This window comes from Mastigoproctus giganteus, chromosome 7 (assembly GCF_048544385.1).
Source record: "Mastigoproctus giganteus isolate SK-2022 chromosome 7, ASM4854438v1, whole genome shotgun sequence".
NCBI lineage: Eukaryota > Metazoa > Arthropoda > Arachnida > Uropygi > Thelyphonidae > Mastigoproctus > Mastigoproctus giganteus.
The window spans coordinates 52563905-52581893 of NC_143581.1; the positions used below are offsets into that span (position 1 = coordinate 52563905).

At 37.3% G+C, this 17989-nt stretch overlaps 1 protein-coding gene across 5 annotated transcripts in view; it reads right to left on the bottom strand.

Moving 5' to 3' along the window:
- The window catches only part of LOC150082893 (AP-1 complex subunit gamma-1-like), a 489084-nt gene that overhangs the window by 269331 nt on the left and 201764 nt on the right, over positions 1 to 17989 (bottom strand). For all 5 annotated transcript variants that reach the window (XM_090377666.1, XM_090377665.1, XM_090377663.1 and 2 more), the window contains exon 10: positions 15476 to 15531. In XM_090377666.1, the coding sequence (XP_090233792.1) occupies positions 15476 to 15531 (56 nt within the window). The remainder of the gene's footprint in view (positions 1 to 15475; positions 15532 to 17989) is intronic.

Consider the following 17989-nt stretch of genomic DNA (forward strand, 5'->3'; position numbering starts at 1 on the left):
AAGCTTCCGTGACTAATCTCTCTTCCATAAATAGAAACTTATTTACGTGCACAAAATATAAATTTAATTCCACACAACTGTAATCATACATTTTTCAAGCTATTCTAAATTGATGTCAAATTCGTCAATGGCTCATGTAAGTGCTATATGACCAGCTTACATGGTTGTTAATGGCAAGAGTAATTTGTCCTAGGTTACAAAGTTGACTGCATAAGTGACAGTGCTAAAAGAGAAGAAAATCACATTTTTGCATAGATTACAAATATAGTCTGTTTCTGAGATGCTAGAGATTGTAGCAGCTGTGTAGTGTGGCACACCTGTTTCCCTGCTCTCAATTTTACCAATTGTTTAGCAGAGTATCAGAGTTCTATGCTATTTTGTGCACTTGGGCAGTTTCTGCATTACTTTTTTGTTATTTTGTTGATTCGTTTAACTTCTGAATTACTGGTAAAAATTTATATTTGATGTTGCAATGGTACCAGTAAAATGGCTACCATTGCAATCAGATTAATGATCACTGATTGTCTTCAGACAATCACTTCAGTATTTAGTGTAATTGATACCTTCAAGAAATAAAAAAGTGGAAAATAATCAATTTGAGAACTGTATTTAAGATATTCAAGGTAAACAGGAGGATAATTGAGCAAGTGTTTTTTGGAATTGATTGATCATTAATTTAGTGAGGCAAGCTTAATTATTGAACTGAAGTTAAATTGGATTCAGTACTAAATACTCAGATTATTAGGAATCTACAAACTTATTTAGAATTTGAGAAAATTGCAGTGTTGTAACTAATAGATTTGAATTACATAAATATCAGGTTAATCTGCTCGATGTAATTGATTTTCAGGTTACATTATAATGTGGTACTAAATGATTATAAGAATTATGAATATTAATACTGACTAGAAGACAACATCTAGTAGTCAAGATCAACCAGTGACCTTGACTGGCATCTTTAGCAAAGGAAATGACTGCAGCAATGTCTTCTAATTCTGGACTGGGAATTAATAATAATAGTAAAGATATAAATGCTGATGTTAAAAAATAAAGGGAAGCTTTATCAATTTATGAGTTCATTTCTGCAATGCAAAAGGGTATGATGGGTTTTCTTTCTAACAAGGCTAACACGATAACTAAACATTCAGGTAACTTGATTGTGGAGAAGAGTGCCAACCTCAAAACAGCAGCTACAGCTTTGCTGATTGAAAATCAGAAATTGAAAGCGCCTTAAACAAAGAAGTCAATCTTAGAGCTAAATTGTCAGAGAAAGGGTAATGAATTCTCTTTATGTAGTGATGTCGACAAAGGTAGATAATGTTGATGATATGGAAACTAGGGGAATGTATGTGAGAGAATTAGAACAAGTTCAAACTGAGTCTGTTGACACTGTTCCTAAGCATACATTTTCTGAAGTTGCAAGAGGAATTCCTTTAGATAGGAACACAAATAAGATCTAATGGTGATATTCTTATTTTGAGAGTGTCTGAAAATAGTGATCTAAAGACAGTGCTAAAAACCAGAGTTCAAATCTGTAAAGATGAAATCTTTATATTTAGCTCAAAACTGTGGGGTGGTACTGAAAACATTTTAAAAGCTAATATGATCAACATTTCTGCCTCTGACTCATTATTTCCTGTTGGAATTTCAACTGGTTTTCCAGGAAACACAATATATTTCTTCTTGTATATGATGTCCCCAAAGAGTTAGGTAAGGAAGAAATTGCTGAAGAATTGTATTACAGGAATCTAGTTGACTGTGGGAATAGGCTGGATGAAAATAAGCAAGGAACTACTTCAAATTTTCTACAAAATCAAAGATGCCTACCTATGTTCACTGGGTAATTAGCTTTTCATCAATATTTACAAAAGACTTGTTGCTGCTGATAGAATATACAAACTGCATGTATCTAACATGGAGTGTGTACAAATACAGACCATATACTATTATAACTAAATGCTTTCTTTGTTTAGCATGGCCCATTTAGGTCTGAGCGTATGGCAGGAGGTATTGGTCAGTAGCAAGGTCTGATAATGGGTATCAGCAACATACCTGAAACTTTACTCATTGTATATTAGTTTAGGTAAGACCTAAATAAAATATATTAAAACTCCACGTGGTATAAGAGTGGTAATTTAGATATATTATAATTTAAATTGATTATAATCTGCCACGCTGGCCTAGTGCGGGTTGGCAGATCAACCGTATTTGGCAGCCAGGGGCTTGAAACTCTGTCAAATCAAGGAGCATTTAAAATTGCATGCTTTTGTAATTTTTCCTGTGCATAAGATAATATATTAAATAAATACAATAAATAATTCTATTTACATGTATGCCAAACATTTCTTTTTTGATTTAATCAATTCAGCGAGCACAGTTGCGAGTGCTGCACAAGCATGAGAGAAATTCCGAATTACATAGTGTTCCTCAGAACACAACCCTTATGTAGGTCATGGAGTTCCTGTAATTTAATTTTCTCAGTAGCAGAGAGCTATAAAGGCACAACGCAAACATCACAAGCGTATTCTGTAAGTTTAATGTTAACAATGTGTCTCGCTCTGCCTGATCGCCCTTTAATTGCGAAGTTCTACGTTAATGGATGTAATGCAGCAACCACTTTGCGTGAATTCAGACACTGTAAGAACTTACATCACGTCATCAGCTGCGGAAGTTAAAAGGATGATTAACAAATTTGAGAAAACTGGGTCCTTTGTTGTTAAGCCTGGAAGACAAAGAACGCCTGTTTCACCTCAGGTAGCAGAGAAAGTTGCAACAGCTATCGTCGACCAATCCATGGATACAGCTGCTGGAACTAGTAGCAGTGCACGGGAAGTAGTGAGACAATTGGATGTCCCATATTCCACTGTGTGGAAAGTTCTTTGGAAACTAATCCGAATATATAATAGAATATATCTAACATGGAGTTTGTACAAATATAGACCATATACTATTATAACTAAATGCTTTCTTTGTTTAGCATGGCCCATTTAGGTCTGGGCTTCCTGCAGGAGGTATTGGTCAGCAGCAAGGTCTGATGATGGGTATCGGCAAGATACATGAAATGTTACTCATATATTAGTTTAGGTAACACCTAAATAAAATATATTAAAACTCCATTTGGCATAAGAGTGGTAATTTAGATATATTATAATTTAAATGGATCATAATCTGCCACACAGGCCCAGTGCAGATTGGCAGATTGACAGTATTTAGCAGTCAGGGGCTTGAATCTCAGTCAAATCAAGGCACATTTTTATAAATTGCACGCTTTTGTAATTTTTCCTGCGCACAAGATAAAAAATTGAATAAATACAATAACTAATTTTATTTACATGTTTGCCGAACATTTCTTTTTTGATTCAATCAATTCAGCGAGCACAGTTGCGAGTGCTGCACAAAGCCTGATGATGGGTATTGGCAAGATACCTGAAACATTACTTGTATATTAGTTTAGGTAACACGTAAATAAAATATATTAAAACCCCACTGGGTATAAGAGTGATAATTTAGATATACAGTCAGTCCTTGTATAACACGTGTTTACACTACACGAATTCGATCATACAAGATTTATAAATAGGGGAATGATATCACATATAACACGAACCGAATTTGCTTATGCACGATTCTCCTTTGTGTTTACAAGAAATGGCAGTTGAACGCAGAATCACCCCAACTGAACGCAACAAGATAGGAATGAAAAAACATAAATGTATTTATGTTTTTTTTTTTTTATATAAGTGAAGGGGAAACACATTTCAACACAATAACGTAAAATCCTACACAATTCCAGCTATCGGTATTATCGCAAATGCAATTAGATCGAGTTTACTACCCGTTTATAACAGATTCCACTTGCAAGAACGCAATTGGAAATTTTTTTGTTTTATGGTAATAACCCCCCAGAATTGTGCTTTAGTAAAACGTGAGCTTTACGGTGATGTTTATTCAATTGCTACACACGCACAGCTTTGTTTATGTGTATCAAGCGTGCCTCCACATTTTGTAATTGTGCTTTATTCCCTAAAAATGAGTAAAATACTTAAAAGGTGTGAAAAGGAAGCATCCAAGTGAAGACACTACAGATTCACAGAGAAAAAGAAAAACAATATTGATAGACAGGCGGACTGGGTCAAAAATTCTTTTGACTGCTACAAAAATTTGTAGCAGCTTCATACTAGCATTTATGGCCAAAATCACACTGGCCTCCATAGTCTTCTGGCCTCTGGCCCACCGGGGTTTCCCAATGGCCAGTCAACCTCTGTTGAAAGAGAAAAAATATAAAATTGTGAAACGCTTTGACCAAAATGAAAGACCATGTAATATTGCTCTTGCTACAGGCCTAAACGAGGCAACGAGGAGAATTAGAAAGAATGCAGAAAAAATAAAAACTTTCATAGAACAACTCAAAGTGTAACAAAATCCATTAGATCAAGACACAAAGAATTGGAAGAGATGGAACGTCTGTTTGGATAGAAGATCAAACAAAGAACAAGTTTGCTTACGATAGAAGCAAAAGCATTAGCAATATTTTATTACGTAATAATCGAAATAAAATACGTAACTATTTTATTACGATTATTTATTGTTTGGTAATGTTTTGGTTACAAATGTGTGTTCAATCTTGGGTGGTCGGCACGTAACCCCATTTTTCCCATAGGGCCTGTTGTTTATATTGCATGATTTTGCATTGCACGAGGGTTTCTAGGAACACAACTATTGTGCTATACGAGGACTGACTATTATAATTTAAACGGATCATAATCTGCCATGCTAGCCCAGTGCGGGTTGGCAGATCGACCGTATTTAGCAGTCGGGCTTGAACCTTAGTCAAATCAAGGAGCATGTGCTATCGCACTCCCACTCCTGACCACTTGGCTATGGAGGCCTGTATAGTGCTACTGAACACAAATATTGATGTAGTTATAGTGACTTATGTATTATATATGTTGTATATACATTGATTACTTATTATTCAATGGTATTTTATTTATTTTCAGATTACTGTCCCCCTTCTGCTGATTTTAATGAATCACTGAATTATTTGGAACATGCATTACACTTTTATCATAACTTCTGATGTTAATGCTAAGTCTAATTATTGGCGTAGTACTACAACAGATTCTAGAGGTATGTCACTAGAAGAATTCATAAATAGTCAATTTATTTATTGTTAATTAGCTAAGTAATCACACAAAACGTATTACAGTACCACAGGTCAATCAAATATAGAGATAACACTTACTGGTGCTGGGTCATGTAATTGTGTTAACAATTGGAGAATCAATCCTGAGTGGACTTGTAGTGATCATAGAGCCATAATCGTTAACGTAAACTTCTCATCTATTTGTGATTATAACCAGTACAGAGAGCAACAATTTATAAGATTTTTGATAAGGAACACTAATTGGCCTATTTTTGTACCATCCACAACAGCTGATTTTCCATCATTTAATTGGAGTATCATTGAATCAACAGCAACCAATGATCTTGTTAATTTAGTGAGCCAGTCTTTACTAAAATCTTATAAATCATCAAAAACGATTAAGTCTGAAACAGTGTGTTTGGTGAACACGAGAAGTAATAGTTACATAAATATATTACAGTAATAGTTCCATAAATGAAATGGGAGGGGTTTTTTTTTTTTTTTTTTTTGGCTGATGCTGTATAAGCTTGCTTTCTTGCATCATATGCCTCTGCTAATGCTAAATCTGTTCACTGTGTAGGAAACAATACCAGTGGCATGGGCACTGGTCATTATCTAAAGCAGGCCTGGCTAACCTGTGGCATGCCACATTACTTTTTCGGGCCCACTTTGATTTTTATACTACTGACTACATTAGCGGAAAATCATTCACTAGCTGCACTAGGCACAATAAATAACGAGAAATAAAATACTAGACTAGCTTTTATTTTTTGATTCCCCATCACTCATTCCCTTCTTCGAAACAGAAACTCTGCAGATGGAAGTAATTGATTTACAGTGCAACAAGGAATTAAAACACATTCACGCCATGACATCAAAAATCGACTTTTACAACACATACGAGATAGTGGAAAAGTATACCAAATTAAGATTTATTGCACAAAAAATTGTAAGCACCTTCGGATCCACATACGTTTGTGAAACTTTGTTTTCAAATTAAAAGGAAATCTCGAGGTTTTGAGAAGATTCATTTCAATAACAAATCAATTAAGATGTGCAACTACCAATATTGAAGTACAGGGTTGTTAAAATTAAAGTATCCCTTTGTAGAGAACTCTGAAGTGAGTTCTAAGGCTCGTACTGAAGAGAAATTTGGATAACAGGTACAACAAAGAATGCTCTCGCCATTTATTGGGAAAAAAAAATAGTTACGAAATCTGTCACTATATGGCGCTGTGGCAATACAAATCACTTTAACAGTGCTACAATTGTTCAATGTGTCCACCATTTTGGTGAAAAACAGTTTCCATTCGAAAAATAGGATTTTCTACAGCTGAACATAACATGCCAAATGGAATAGCCAGCACAGTGGCCAGGCGTGCGGGTGTATAAGTACATGTGCCTTGAATGACCGGGGTTCAAGCCCGTGACTGCTGAATACGGTGCTGTTTCTTGTATTCTGTGTATCTTGTAAACTCCTCTGACCGTTTGGTCGTCCCGGAGTATAAACAGAAAATTTATTTATTTTAATGCTCTCCTTCAGATCTGCCAGAGTTTGACATCCTTCCCGATACACCTGTTTCTTCAAAAAACCCCACAACCAGAAGTTGCATGGGGTGAGGTCCGGTGATCAGGGTGGCCAAGATGTCTGGAAACAATGGCTGATGACCAGCTCATCTGTAAAGTGTTGCCTTAGCAACACTTTACAGATGAAGTTTGGACAACGGTGGATGTGGGGTGGGGCACCATCTTCCATGAATATGGTATCATGAAAGCAGCCACGTTGTTGCAGCTCTGGTATTGCGAAATTTGCCAACACGTCATAATATTGCTGTCCAGTGACGGAACAGGTGCAGTGTCCAGCCCATGTTCCCTGTTCAAAAAAATATGGCCCAATCATGACTGTGGTTGTAAATCCACACCACACTGTCACTTTTGGAGAATGCAGTATGATCTGTTGGATAACTCTGTTTTCTGTTGCCCAAATGTGACAGTTGTGCATATTCACTTGTCCGTTTAAACAGAAGTGGGCTTCATCACTCCAAAGGATGTTCCATAGCCAAGTGATATCCAATGTCATTTGTGCCAGAAACTGAAGTAAAACAAATATCTGAGAAACTGAAACAAATATCTGAGTCACCATGCTTTAGCTGCTATAGCATGTGCATCTTGTAAGAATAGTACCGCAACACCCGACGCATTACTAGCCTTACAGTGGAATACGGCATGTTCACTTCACAAGAAACAGCTGGCACACTTGTGCTACCACATGGAGATTGACTTGATAAATCCATGACAGCCATAGCCACATCTTCAACACGAGAGGAGTTCACTCGCTTACAACCTCTACCTGGTTGAACACCAAGATGTCCTGTCACTTCAAATTTTGCAATCATTTTGCGGACAGCACAGTCATAGGTCCATGCCTTATGTGCTTCTGATACTGGAATTCTCTGAGAGCCGCAGCTGCATTGTTGCTGTTCTGATAGTACAGCTTCACTAATAGTGCATTTTCCTACAACACTGTTGGCATTGCTGCTGTAGTGCAGGCAAACATCCACTGTATGATTTTGAAAAGACTGCTTTGATTTCATACAATACAGTATGAGTAGTGGCGCTGTGGCAATAACTTACGATTATGCAAATAACATAAGTTATTTGCATAATCGTAACTAAGATAGTTAAGCAGCATACAGTGACAAATTTTGTAACAAATTTTTTTTTTCCAATAAATGGCGAGTGCATTCTTTATTGTACCTGTTGTCCAAATTTCTCTTCAGTATGAGTCTTAGAACTCGCTCCAAAGCCCTCTTACATAGGAATACTTTAATTTTAGCAACTTTGTAGATTTAAAAAACCTGACTGACTGCAAAGAAAAGGGAATAACTCAATGATGTAGATATACACTGGTGTGCAAAACTTAAGGACCAACACTATTTCCAAAGGTTACAACCACAAAATCTTTACTTAAGGTACTCTTTATTGACGAGAGTAGATTCAGTCTCAGCAGCAATTCTGGACGTCAGCTAATCTGGTGAGGGGTTGGCACACGGTATCACCTCGCAAACATCACTGAAGAGATCAATATGGCGGTCGAGGTGTTCTTGTCTGGGGAGGCGTTATCTTGGACGGACATACTACACAACTCCAGATACTGGAAGGCGGCACTGTAACCAGTGCACGCTACTGTACTGAGGGAATCCTTCCCCATGTACATCTGTTGCGAGGTGCCATTGGCCCCGAGTTCATGTTTATGGATGATAACACCAGACCCCATCGCACTGCAGCTGTTGATATGCTTTTGGAAAGGGAGAACACTGTTCGTATGGATTGGCCTGCCCGTTCCCTCAATCTAAATCCCATCGAACACATATGGGGCACTCTGGGGATATGCCTAGCAGCACGTCCACACCCACCAGAAAATGTTCACCAGCTGAAGATGATGCTGACAGAGAAATAGACAATGTTACCGCAAGAACTTATCAACAACGTTGTTCTAAGTATGGACAGATGGTGTAAAGCCTGCATCGATATTAGGGGTGGCCATATCTCCTACTGAGGACCACCTGTTCCCTTTGTTCATCTTTGGCAGTGATGCATCTGTATCATAGTAGCCAATGCTATGTTGCCATTTTTGAATAAAAGTCCCTATGTACCGTTTTGTTTCCATTGTTGTTGGTGTTCTTTCTTTCATCATTTCTGTACTTCACAAGGTTCCTTTGGTATGCTTTTCCCATATCCAGGCCACTCCTATGAGAAGCTATAGGTGAAAACCTGACTGGTCCTTAAAATTTGAACACCAGTGTATAACAAAAATGAATGAATAAAATAAATTTTTATGGCATTTGATTTTTTATTTTTAAAAGATTGTTTTATTTTATTTGCAGCCCGCATAAAATTTGTAGTTCATTAAGGTGGCCTGCAGAATGACTTCGGTTAGCCAGACCTGATCTAAAGTAACACATTTTCAAAATGGGAATTTGCAAATTAAAAACAATTATACTAAATGAATGCAAAATGGAATTTGTAACTGCCAGCAACACAGATCCATGGGGGTTGTTATATAAAATTTCACGAGACAAGATTCGTACTACTGATATATTTGGGACCGTCTGAAGTTCAACAGAAGAGACTTCTGGTTGGAGTGATTCTATTGAAGCCACTGTAAATAGCTTGTTCCCAGCGGATGTGCTCTGAAGATTTGTATTTTCACATGACTACAACAATCTGCAAACCAGAACTATGATCCAGAAATGAATTCTGATCCTTTATTGTAGAGGAAATCAAATCAGTCTTCAATGAAGTTAATGTAAATAAATGCCCAGTGTGGGCAGAACATGATCGCAAGGATTTTTATAGTTAAATTCTTTGAAATTTTTCCACAGGTATTACTAAACAATAGATGTCTCACTGATGGTATCTTTCCAGAAGCATGGAAAATTGCCTTTTAAAAGTTAATCAGGAAGTCAAACCTTTCAGACTCCAAGTCACACTGGCCAATTGTCCTTTGGACTAATCTAAAGAAAATCTTGGAGTGTGGCTTATGAGTTAAGAACTATGCTGATGTTAACTGACAAGAACATGATTTCCTCAAAATGGTATGTATTTTCAGTTGGTCAACCTTGAGAGGATGCTTTAGTGGACATTTTATCTTATGTTGAAAACTCCAGTGTTAAATATGGATTTATGATATTTGTAGACTTCAAAGGAGCCTTCAGTGTCTGCAAAAATGTTGATTGTTCTAAACAGCTTTATTTATTATACAGAAGCTATTTCTCCAAGAGATATACACTGAATTATTACCACCTACCTAATACTTCGTAGTTCCTCCTTTTGTCCTCAGTACAGCAGCTATCCAATGTGGCACTGATTCAAGAAGATGTCAGAAGCATACGGCCAACCAAGCTGTATATAATGTGGCTAGCAATGCAGTTAATGGAGGTGACTGATATATCCAGATGCCTGATATGCCTTTCCATAGTGTCCCACAAGTGCTCTTTGGGATTGATATCGGAGGAGTTCAGAGGACAATTGACATGCCGGAAGTCAGAACTGTGTTCCTCAAATCATTCCTGCAAATCAAGTGCCCAATGGCTTGGAGCATTGTCATCTTGGAAGACACCATTGCCATTCGGGAAAAAGTGTGACATAATGGGGTGTACACAGTCAGAAAGCAGTTGACGACAGCGGAGACCAGTGATGCTTTGTTCCACATGGATCAGGGGTCCAAGTTTCTGCCAGTGAAACATGCCCCACACTATGCAACAACCTCCACCCGCCCGCATACACTGCCATCCACGGTGTGAAGTAAATAACATGACTCATCTGACCAGGACACCTTCTTCCAGTCTTCTAATGCCCAACTTGCATGCTCTTTGCACCAGGTGAGTCTTTTATGCCGAAGAACCTTGGTTAGGAGAGCATGCCATAGGGTTCATCTGCTGGTATAGCCCATATGTGCGAGCGTGCGATGCATGGTCATGCCAGATATTGTTCTGGGTTGGCCCACGTTGTATTGGGTAGTCAACTCTTCAACAGTGCTGCGCATGTACGAGTCGTTGGACCTGGCGCTCACCTCTAGCATCAAACGTTCGCTAACCCTTGCAGTTTTGCCATCAGGTCACTGTTTGACCATTTTGATACCAGTCCTGGTACACTTTAACAATGGCAGCTCTTCAACACCCCACCAATTCAGCCGTTTGGGAAATCAAGGCACCACCTCGTCGAGCACCCACAATCTGTCCTTTATCAAAGTCCGATAAATCCTTTCTTTACCCATCACGCACGGAATTTTACTACCTACTGAACCACTGGCCCCTTATCTATGCTACGTAGGTCAACTAACTGCACACTCTCATATCTCACATGGTCAACATGCATTGCTGTACGAAAAACCGTAGTTCAGGAACCAAAAAATCCTACAAATGAAGAAATGGTTATGATAATATAGGATACTTTACATGGAATGCTGAAAATGCAGGTATTGCTAAATTCTATCCTCTTCCAATAGTAGACAGATATTTCAAACAGACATGGACTGGGTGATAATTTTCTTATTTCATCATCACAGTGTATCTGCCTAATCCACTGTATTTTTATATTTTAGACTTCCAATAGTTGCACATTAATGAAGCTAACTGGTGGGTCACATTCAGTTTTCATAGGGGTGGTCATAATTCGGTGATCACAGTGTATATTAGCCAGGTCACATTTAATCTTTAAAAAGAAAGTAACCATGAAATGTCCTCAGGGTTCTGTCCTGGACCCCTTAGTTTGGAATATTGTTTTATAAGAAGGGTTACAGAGTGAATTTGAACATGTAAAGTTATAGCATTTGCTGATGATGTTAGAGTTATCATTCGAGGAGGGGTCTCAAGAAATGCTGGAGGAAAATGACACATCTTGCAAAATTTATATCAAGGTTCAATTAATAACAAACTAAAAATTAATCCAAGAAAGACTAAAATGATGCTATTCAAAACAGTTGGATTTAAACCAACCACCTGAAATTAAAATTAATTCGGTTCAACTTCCCATGGTTAAGTTAATAAGCATCTTGGAGTATGATAGACCATAAGTTCAGCTTTTATCCACATTTAACATATATTGAAATCGAGAAGCTTTCTGGTTCAATAATTAGATTATCAAAATCATGTTGGGGACTGTCCAGGAAAACATTAGCTTATTACAATGTTGTTTTTCTTCTTATAGCTACCTATGCTGCAGGTGAATGGTATCATAGAGTGATTCTTGTTAGGTGCACCAGAAAGTTACAATCTACACCAATGAGCCAAAACATTATGACCACCTACCTAATATCATGTTGGTCCTCCACGTGCAGCCAAAACAGCTCGTACCTGGACACTACAAGATTTCTAAATGTCCTGTGGTATTTGGTACCAACAGAAAACCAGCAGATTCTTTAACTCCTATAAGGTCTGTGGTTGAGACGCTGCAGATCGGAGTTGTAGTTCCAACACAAACCACAGATGTTTGATGGAATTGATGTATGGGGAATTTATAGGCTAGGGCAATACCTGGAAGTCCCTGTTCCGTGAACCAGTCTCGAACAATCCGGGCGGTGTGGCATGGCGCACTATTCTCCTGAAAGACGGCACCGCCAGAGGAGAAGACCGCTGGCACAAAAGGGTGTACCTGGTCAGCAATGATGTTTAGGTAGGTGGTAGACATCACAGTGCCTGACACATGGATGACTGGACCCAGGGTATCCCAGCAGAACATCGCCCAAAGCATGACACTACTGCCACCAGCTTGTTTACGTCCCACAGTGCATCCAGGTGCCATCACTTCGCCAGGTAAATGACGCACAAACCCAGTCATCCACATGGTGCAACAGAAAACGTGATTCATCAGAGCAGAAGACCTTCCAATCACTCAAGTTCCAGATTCGATGCTCGCGTGCCCATTGTAGGTACTGTCGCCGATGAACCATGGTTAGCATGGGCACTTGAAGCGACCTGCAGATACGCAGTCCCATTTTCAGAAGGGTTCGATGTATTGTGTGTGTTGTGACACATTACTCCCATCACCAGCATTTCAATTACCGGCAAGTTGCACCACAATTGCCCTTCTGTTGCCATGTAACATCCAGGACAGCCTTCACTCACCTCGAACATCAATGAGCCGTGGTCATTCAACAACTCGCCTGCAGTTCATGGGTTTTCTCTCCTTGGACCACTTTCAGTACGTACTAACCACGGCTGACCATGAGCACCCCACCAGCTGTACCGTTTTGGATATACTCTGACCCAGTCTCGTGGCCATTACAATTTGGCCTTTGTCAAACTCGCTTAAGTTTGCTGCCTTTCCCATCTGAAGAACAAGAGTAACAATGATTAACGGAGCTCGGTATTAGTGTTTTTTTATACAGTGTCCCGACCCTTGCACACACTATAGTTCACCTGCAGTTGCTTCAATTTGCATAATGATTCGCTGGGCATAATGTTTTGGCTCATTGGTGTATTCAAAGAGCGATGCTTCTTGTTATTAACAGAGCATGTAGAAATGTTTCCATAGTAGCATTGTAGGTATGGCTGGGAATATCTCTCTAGATTTGTTTGTTATTTATCAGACCTTTAGTTCCTGCATTAAGAAAACGATTGAAACAACATGTTTAGGGATACAGATATTTTTACAAGCAGATCCAAAGATTGAAAAACAGAAGTGTTGAAACAAGTTGATCAACATATGACAGAAAAGATAGGAAGTGTCGACAACTGGATTGGCTAAAGATAATATATTCCCAATGTTGCTTATCTTCAAAATAAGAAAATGGTTTTCTATGGGTATCAACACCTCTTTTATAACAACTGGGCATGGTTCTTTGAACAATAAATTATTTAAATTGGGTTTACCTCAGACTGATTTATGTCAATGTGAAGATTGGAAGCAATGTTTACACTCTTACAAAGGAAGATTGGAAGCATGTTTTACACCCTTGTCCTTATTATGACAATCTACAGTTAGAGTGACAACATGCCATTAACAATTTCTCTCTAGGGCAGTGGTTCCCAAACTACTGAGACCTACATACCCCTTCAAAAATGAAAAACGTTTGTGGATCCCCTATATATATTTCAGAAAACCCAGTGTTCATAAATATATTCATATGTATGAACACTGGGTTTTCTGAAAAGAAAATGCAAAGTTTTACGTTTCAAACTGAACTTTATTTTTATTTTTCCATAAATATATAATAATAACTTTATTTATCATCAATTTACTATACATAGAATGAATAATTTGATCAGTTCCAGAGGGTCATTTTGCAGACCCCATGGAACTAGTCTATGGATCCCCAGGTGTCCAACCCAGTTGCGAAGTATAATACTTCGCAACTGGATTGTCATCATTGCAACACCAGGGTACCTGCCCACCGACTGATGAGGAGCAAATAAGCTCTGAAACAGTGCCGTATGGGTGATGGTATCCGCTGAGAATAAGTAACAATAGTCTTCTTCTATGGTGAAGCGTTACTTATTTGAGGTAGTACAATATTATGGCAACTCGTTGTGAAGGTATTCACACAATATGAGATATACTTAATGATGCCAATTTATAACTACTTAAGTAGTTGGCTACATACAGAAATGATGCAATTTCACTAACTTGTACATCAGTTAACTCCCTACGTAACCTGACGCTTTAGCCTTAAATTATTCTGTAATGGTACTGTTCTTAACAGAGACATGAGGAAGAGCTGAACTGATGTTCTAGAAGCCACCACTTACAAAAACAAATGTCCATGTCTCTCTCTCTCTCTCTCTCTCTCTCTCTCTCTCTCTCTAGTAAGTATAAGCATGTATACATATGGTAGCACTTATTTTAATGTACAACTTATATACATCAAGCTGTATGATTAGTAATAGCAGCAAAAACAAAATTAAAAATCTCTGTTATTACTTACAAGAAACTGAACGAATTTCTCCATGGTACAACTGTTATCTTTCTAATTTTGATTAAATTAACCCATTAAATCACTACCACAACAAACCAAAACATTTTAAATGAGAATGTATGAAAATCCTGTACATGTTAATAACAGTATCTGACTTTAAAAAAATCTCTTGATTAATACTGATGTTTTTATCTATGGATACTTTGAACCTGTTTAAACTGAAACACATTTTTGTTACCTGAACTTCAAATTAACCAGGTTGTCTGTAATAATATTTATTCTAAACATGGCATATGTATAGACTGAATATTTGTATATTTCATAATGCTTTTCGATTTTTATTATTATTATTATTTTTTTTTTACTTTAGAGCTATATAAACTAATTCAGGCATTTCAGATGATACTGTGTCCTTTTCAAGTATAATTATCTCCTTTCCTGAATTTTGAAATGACTTCACAAAGTCAAATTACCTTCATTATTACCAAAGAACATAAAGCACTGCTGCCCAGACATACCGTCACCTGTTACAAAATCCCTTCTCTCAAATAAACTTCTCTTGTTAGTAGATGATTTTAAATAGAATATTAAATGTTTTATTTGAACACATACTGAACATGCAATCTGAACATATGCTGAACTTTAAAAACTTCCCAGCATTATCACTTCTTGCACCAAATAAATTTGCTTAGTTTTTAAGCATTCTGATTCTAGCCTAATATTCTTTTATGTATATTGTCATGTTTTTTTGTAAGTTAATGATAATTATGATATAAATGTGCCATAAAGGATAATATATTTATGCAAAATTCATGCAAGCATTAGTTATATGAAAGTTAAAAAAACAGATATTTTAAAATGGACTTAATAACTTAACAAGTCACTGTAATATAAAATAAACCAGGACTTACCTGATATTCTTATCGGTATTTAATAAAAACCTTCCTAAAATATTCACTCCTAGAACCTGCCAAAAAGCAATAGATGCAACTTATAAATTATATTGTTAATATTACTTCCTTTACCCTAAAATAATAATAAAGCAGTTATAAATATAGATATTTCATAACTGTTCCATTCCATCTTAATACAGTAGAGTTTATAAACCTGTCAACACTGGAATTTGACCCTTAGTGGTTCAATATAAGTTTCAAAAATAACAAATTTTTGAAACCTATTATTGCCTGTATCCAATAGTAACACAGTGCATAGTTTGCCAGTTACTGCAGAAATATTATGCAATGTCCAAGAATGGTGAAGTAATGTCATCACTAGGGAAATCACAGCATATCATTCATTTTAGAAATTTTCCTGCACATTACATTCTCCGTCTTAAGTTAAACAAAAAAGCCTACTGTAGTGCAACACTATGAAACACACTCTGTTGGAATCAAAGCAAAGTTTCCATAGTCATAATTTATGACAGCAGAAACAAGAATACATTTCAGAGCATGGGACTTTATAATTTTTGTTTAAATTCAAATTTTGAAAAAGTGACAGATTTAGTGATTCCACATTTTGAATGCCAGATTTAAGGGTTTACTTTCCTTCATTTACTATCAACTGCATCACAATCTAATATCAGTACTTAGAGTTCTTCAACTTTGCTGGTAGCATTAAGATATTTTCTGATTTCATGGTTAAGATGAAATACAGGTAGCCCTCGTTTTGCACTGGTCCGACTTGTGCCGATTCGCAATAGCACCGATCACTAACCACAATGCCATTTTTGCAATTTTTTTATAAATTGAAAGTTTAAAATCGCCAGACAAAATTTATCAGCATCATACTGTGCTATGTATCATGCACTGTTCACGTGATTTAGGACAATCTGAGCCAATTGGCAATTAGCACATTTGTATCAGAGATGAGAAAGATTCCCACACTCAAAGTAACCACTCGTGGATGCAGGTAGCAAAGGTCCATGCGGTGAAGCATTCAGTTGGTTGTTGTTTATGCTATTTACACGTGTCGAAAATTTATTACGCTAATTTTTTTTATTAATTGTCCTATTAATAAATCTTGTTATAAAGTTTTTAATTTAATAGAATAAAGACACGCCATGTCTGGTAAAAGTAGTTAATTGAATCCTAGTGCAATATTCAGAGAATAGAATCAGAAGACCACCCTAATATGTGAAGGGCTATAAATATCGACTATTACTACAACTATGAAGAATGCTAATTAAAAAAACAATCAATGCAAAGTGGTAGGTAAAATTTTTGGTGCCTGAAACCTAACCGTATGATTTCTAATTGACTCCATTAGATAAAGGGTTCCACTTGCACCTGTTCCCCCCAGGAACCTAGCCCCAATGTAAATCGAGGGCTACCAAAATTCATACACATCAACTAGCATTTAATTTCAATCATGGAGAAACAGAGACGTGCTCTCAGTGAAGACTAAGGAGCATCTAAGAGGTTGAAACAAATACTGTTATCTACAGTACCACTGACGTCACTAATATCTTTATAAATTATATAGTATCATTAGAAAACGTGAATTCATTATACATATAAAAATCTGAGACCATCAGAAGAGCAATTTCAAAGCTTATTAGCTTCTCATCAGCTGGCAAACATAAGCCATACAGTGAAACTGTTCACTTCAACAGAAGTGAACTGCTTGGCTGTTCTCTTCTAAGTCACCAAAAACTATTAGTTGTTGGTGACTCTATTGTCAGGGAAACATAGTATGTAAAAAGGATAGGTGGAACAGGGCGGTATGATTGCCGGGGGGGCAAAGGTTGATGACGTAGAGTGGATATCATCTTTTAAGGGCACCAAAGGTGATATTGTTGTACATGTTGGAACTAAAGACATTAAGAGTAAGTGATCTGCAGATTTATTCAGCAAGTACAGGTCAATGTTGAAAAAAAAAAAAAACCGTGAATTAGGGTTAGCATTAGCATTAGCATTAGTAGAGGCATTTGATGCAAGAAAGCAAGCTTATGCAGCATCAGCCAAAAAAAAAAAAAAACCCACTTCCACTTCACCCCTCCGTTCGTTCAAAATACCTGTCCAGCTGAGCCTTAAACTTATTTAGGCTATCAACCTCCACCACAAGGGATGGAAGTCTGTTCCACCAACCAACCACCCGCTGGCTAAAGGCAAATTTCCGCACGTCTATCCTACATCTCTCTTTCCTCAATTTGAATTTATGCCCTCTCATGTGATTATTCTGAGCTAGAGGAAGAATCCCATCAGCATTGAGCATGCTTAAACCATTCAAGGCTTTATACACCTCTATCAGATCACCTCGCTGGTGCCTAGTCTCCAGACACTGTAATTTGCAAAACTTAAGCCGTTCTTCGTAAGAGCACCCCTTTGTTCCATTCACTAATCTTGTTGCCCTTCTCTGTACTCGTTCCAGCAGCTCTACATCCTTCTTGAAATGAGGCCTCCAGACCTGTATACAGTACTCTA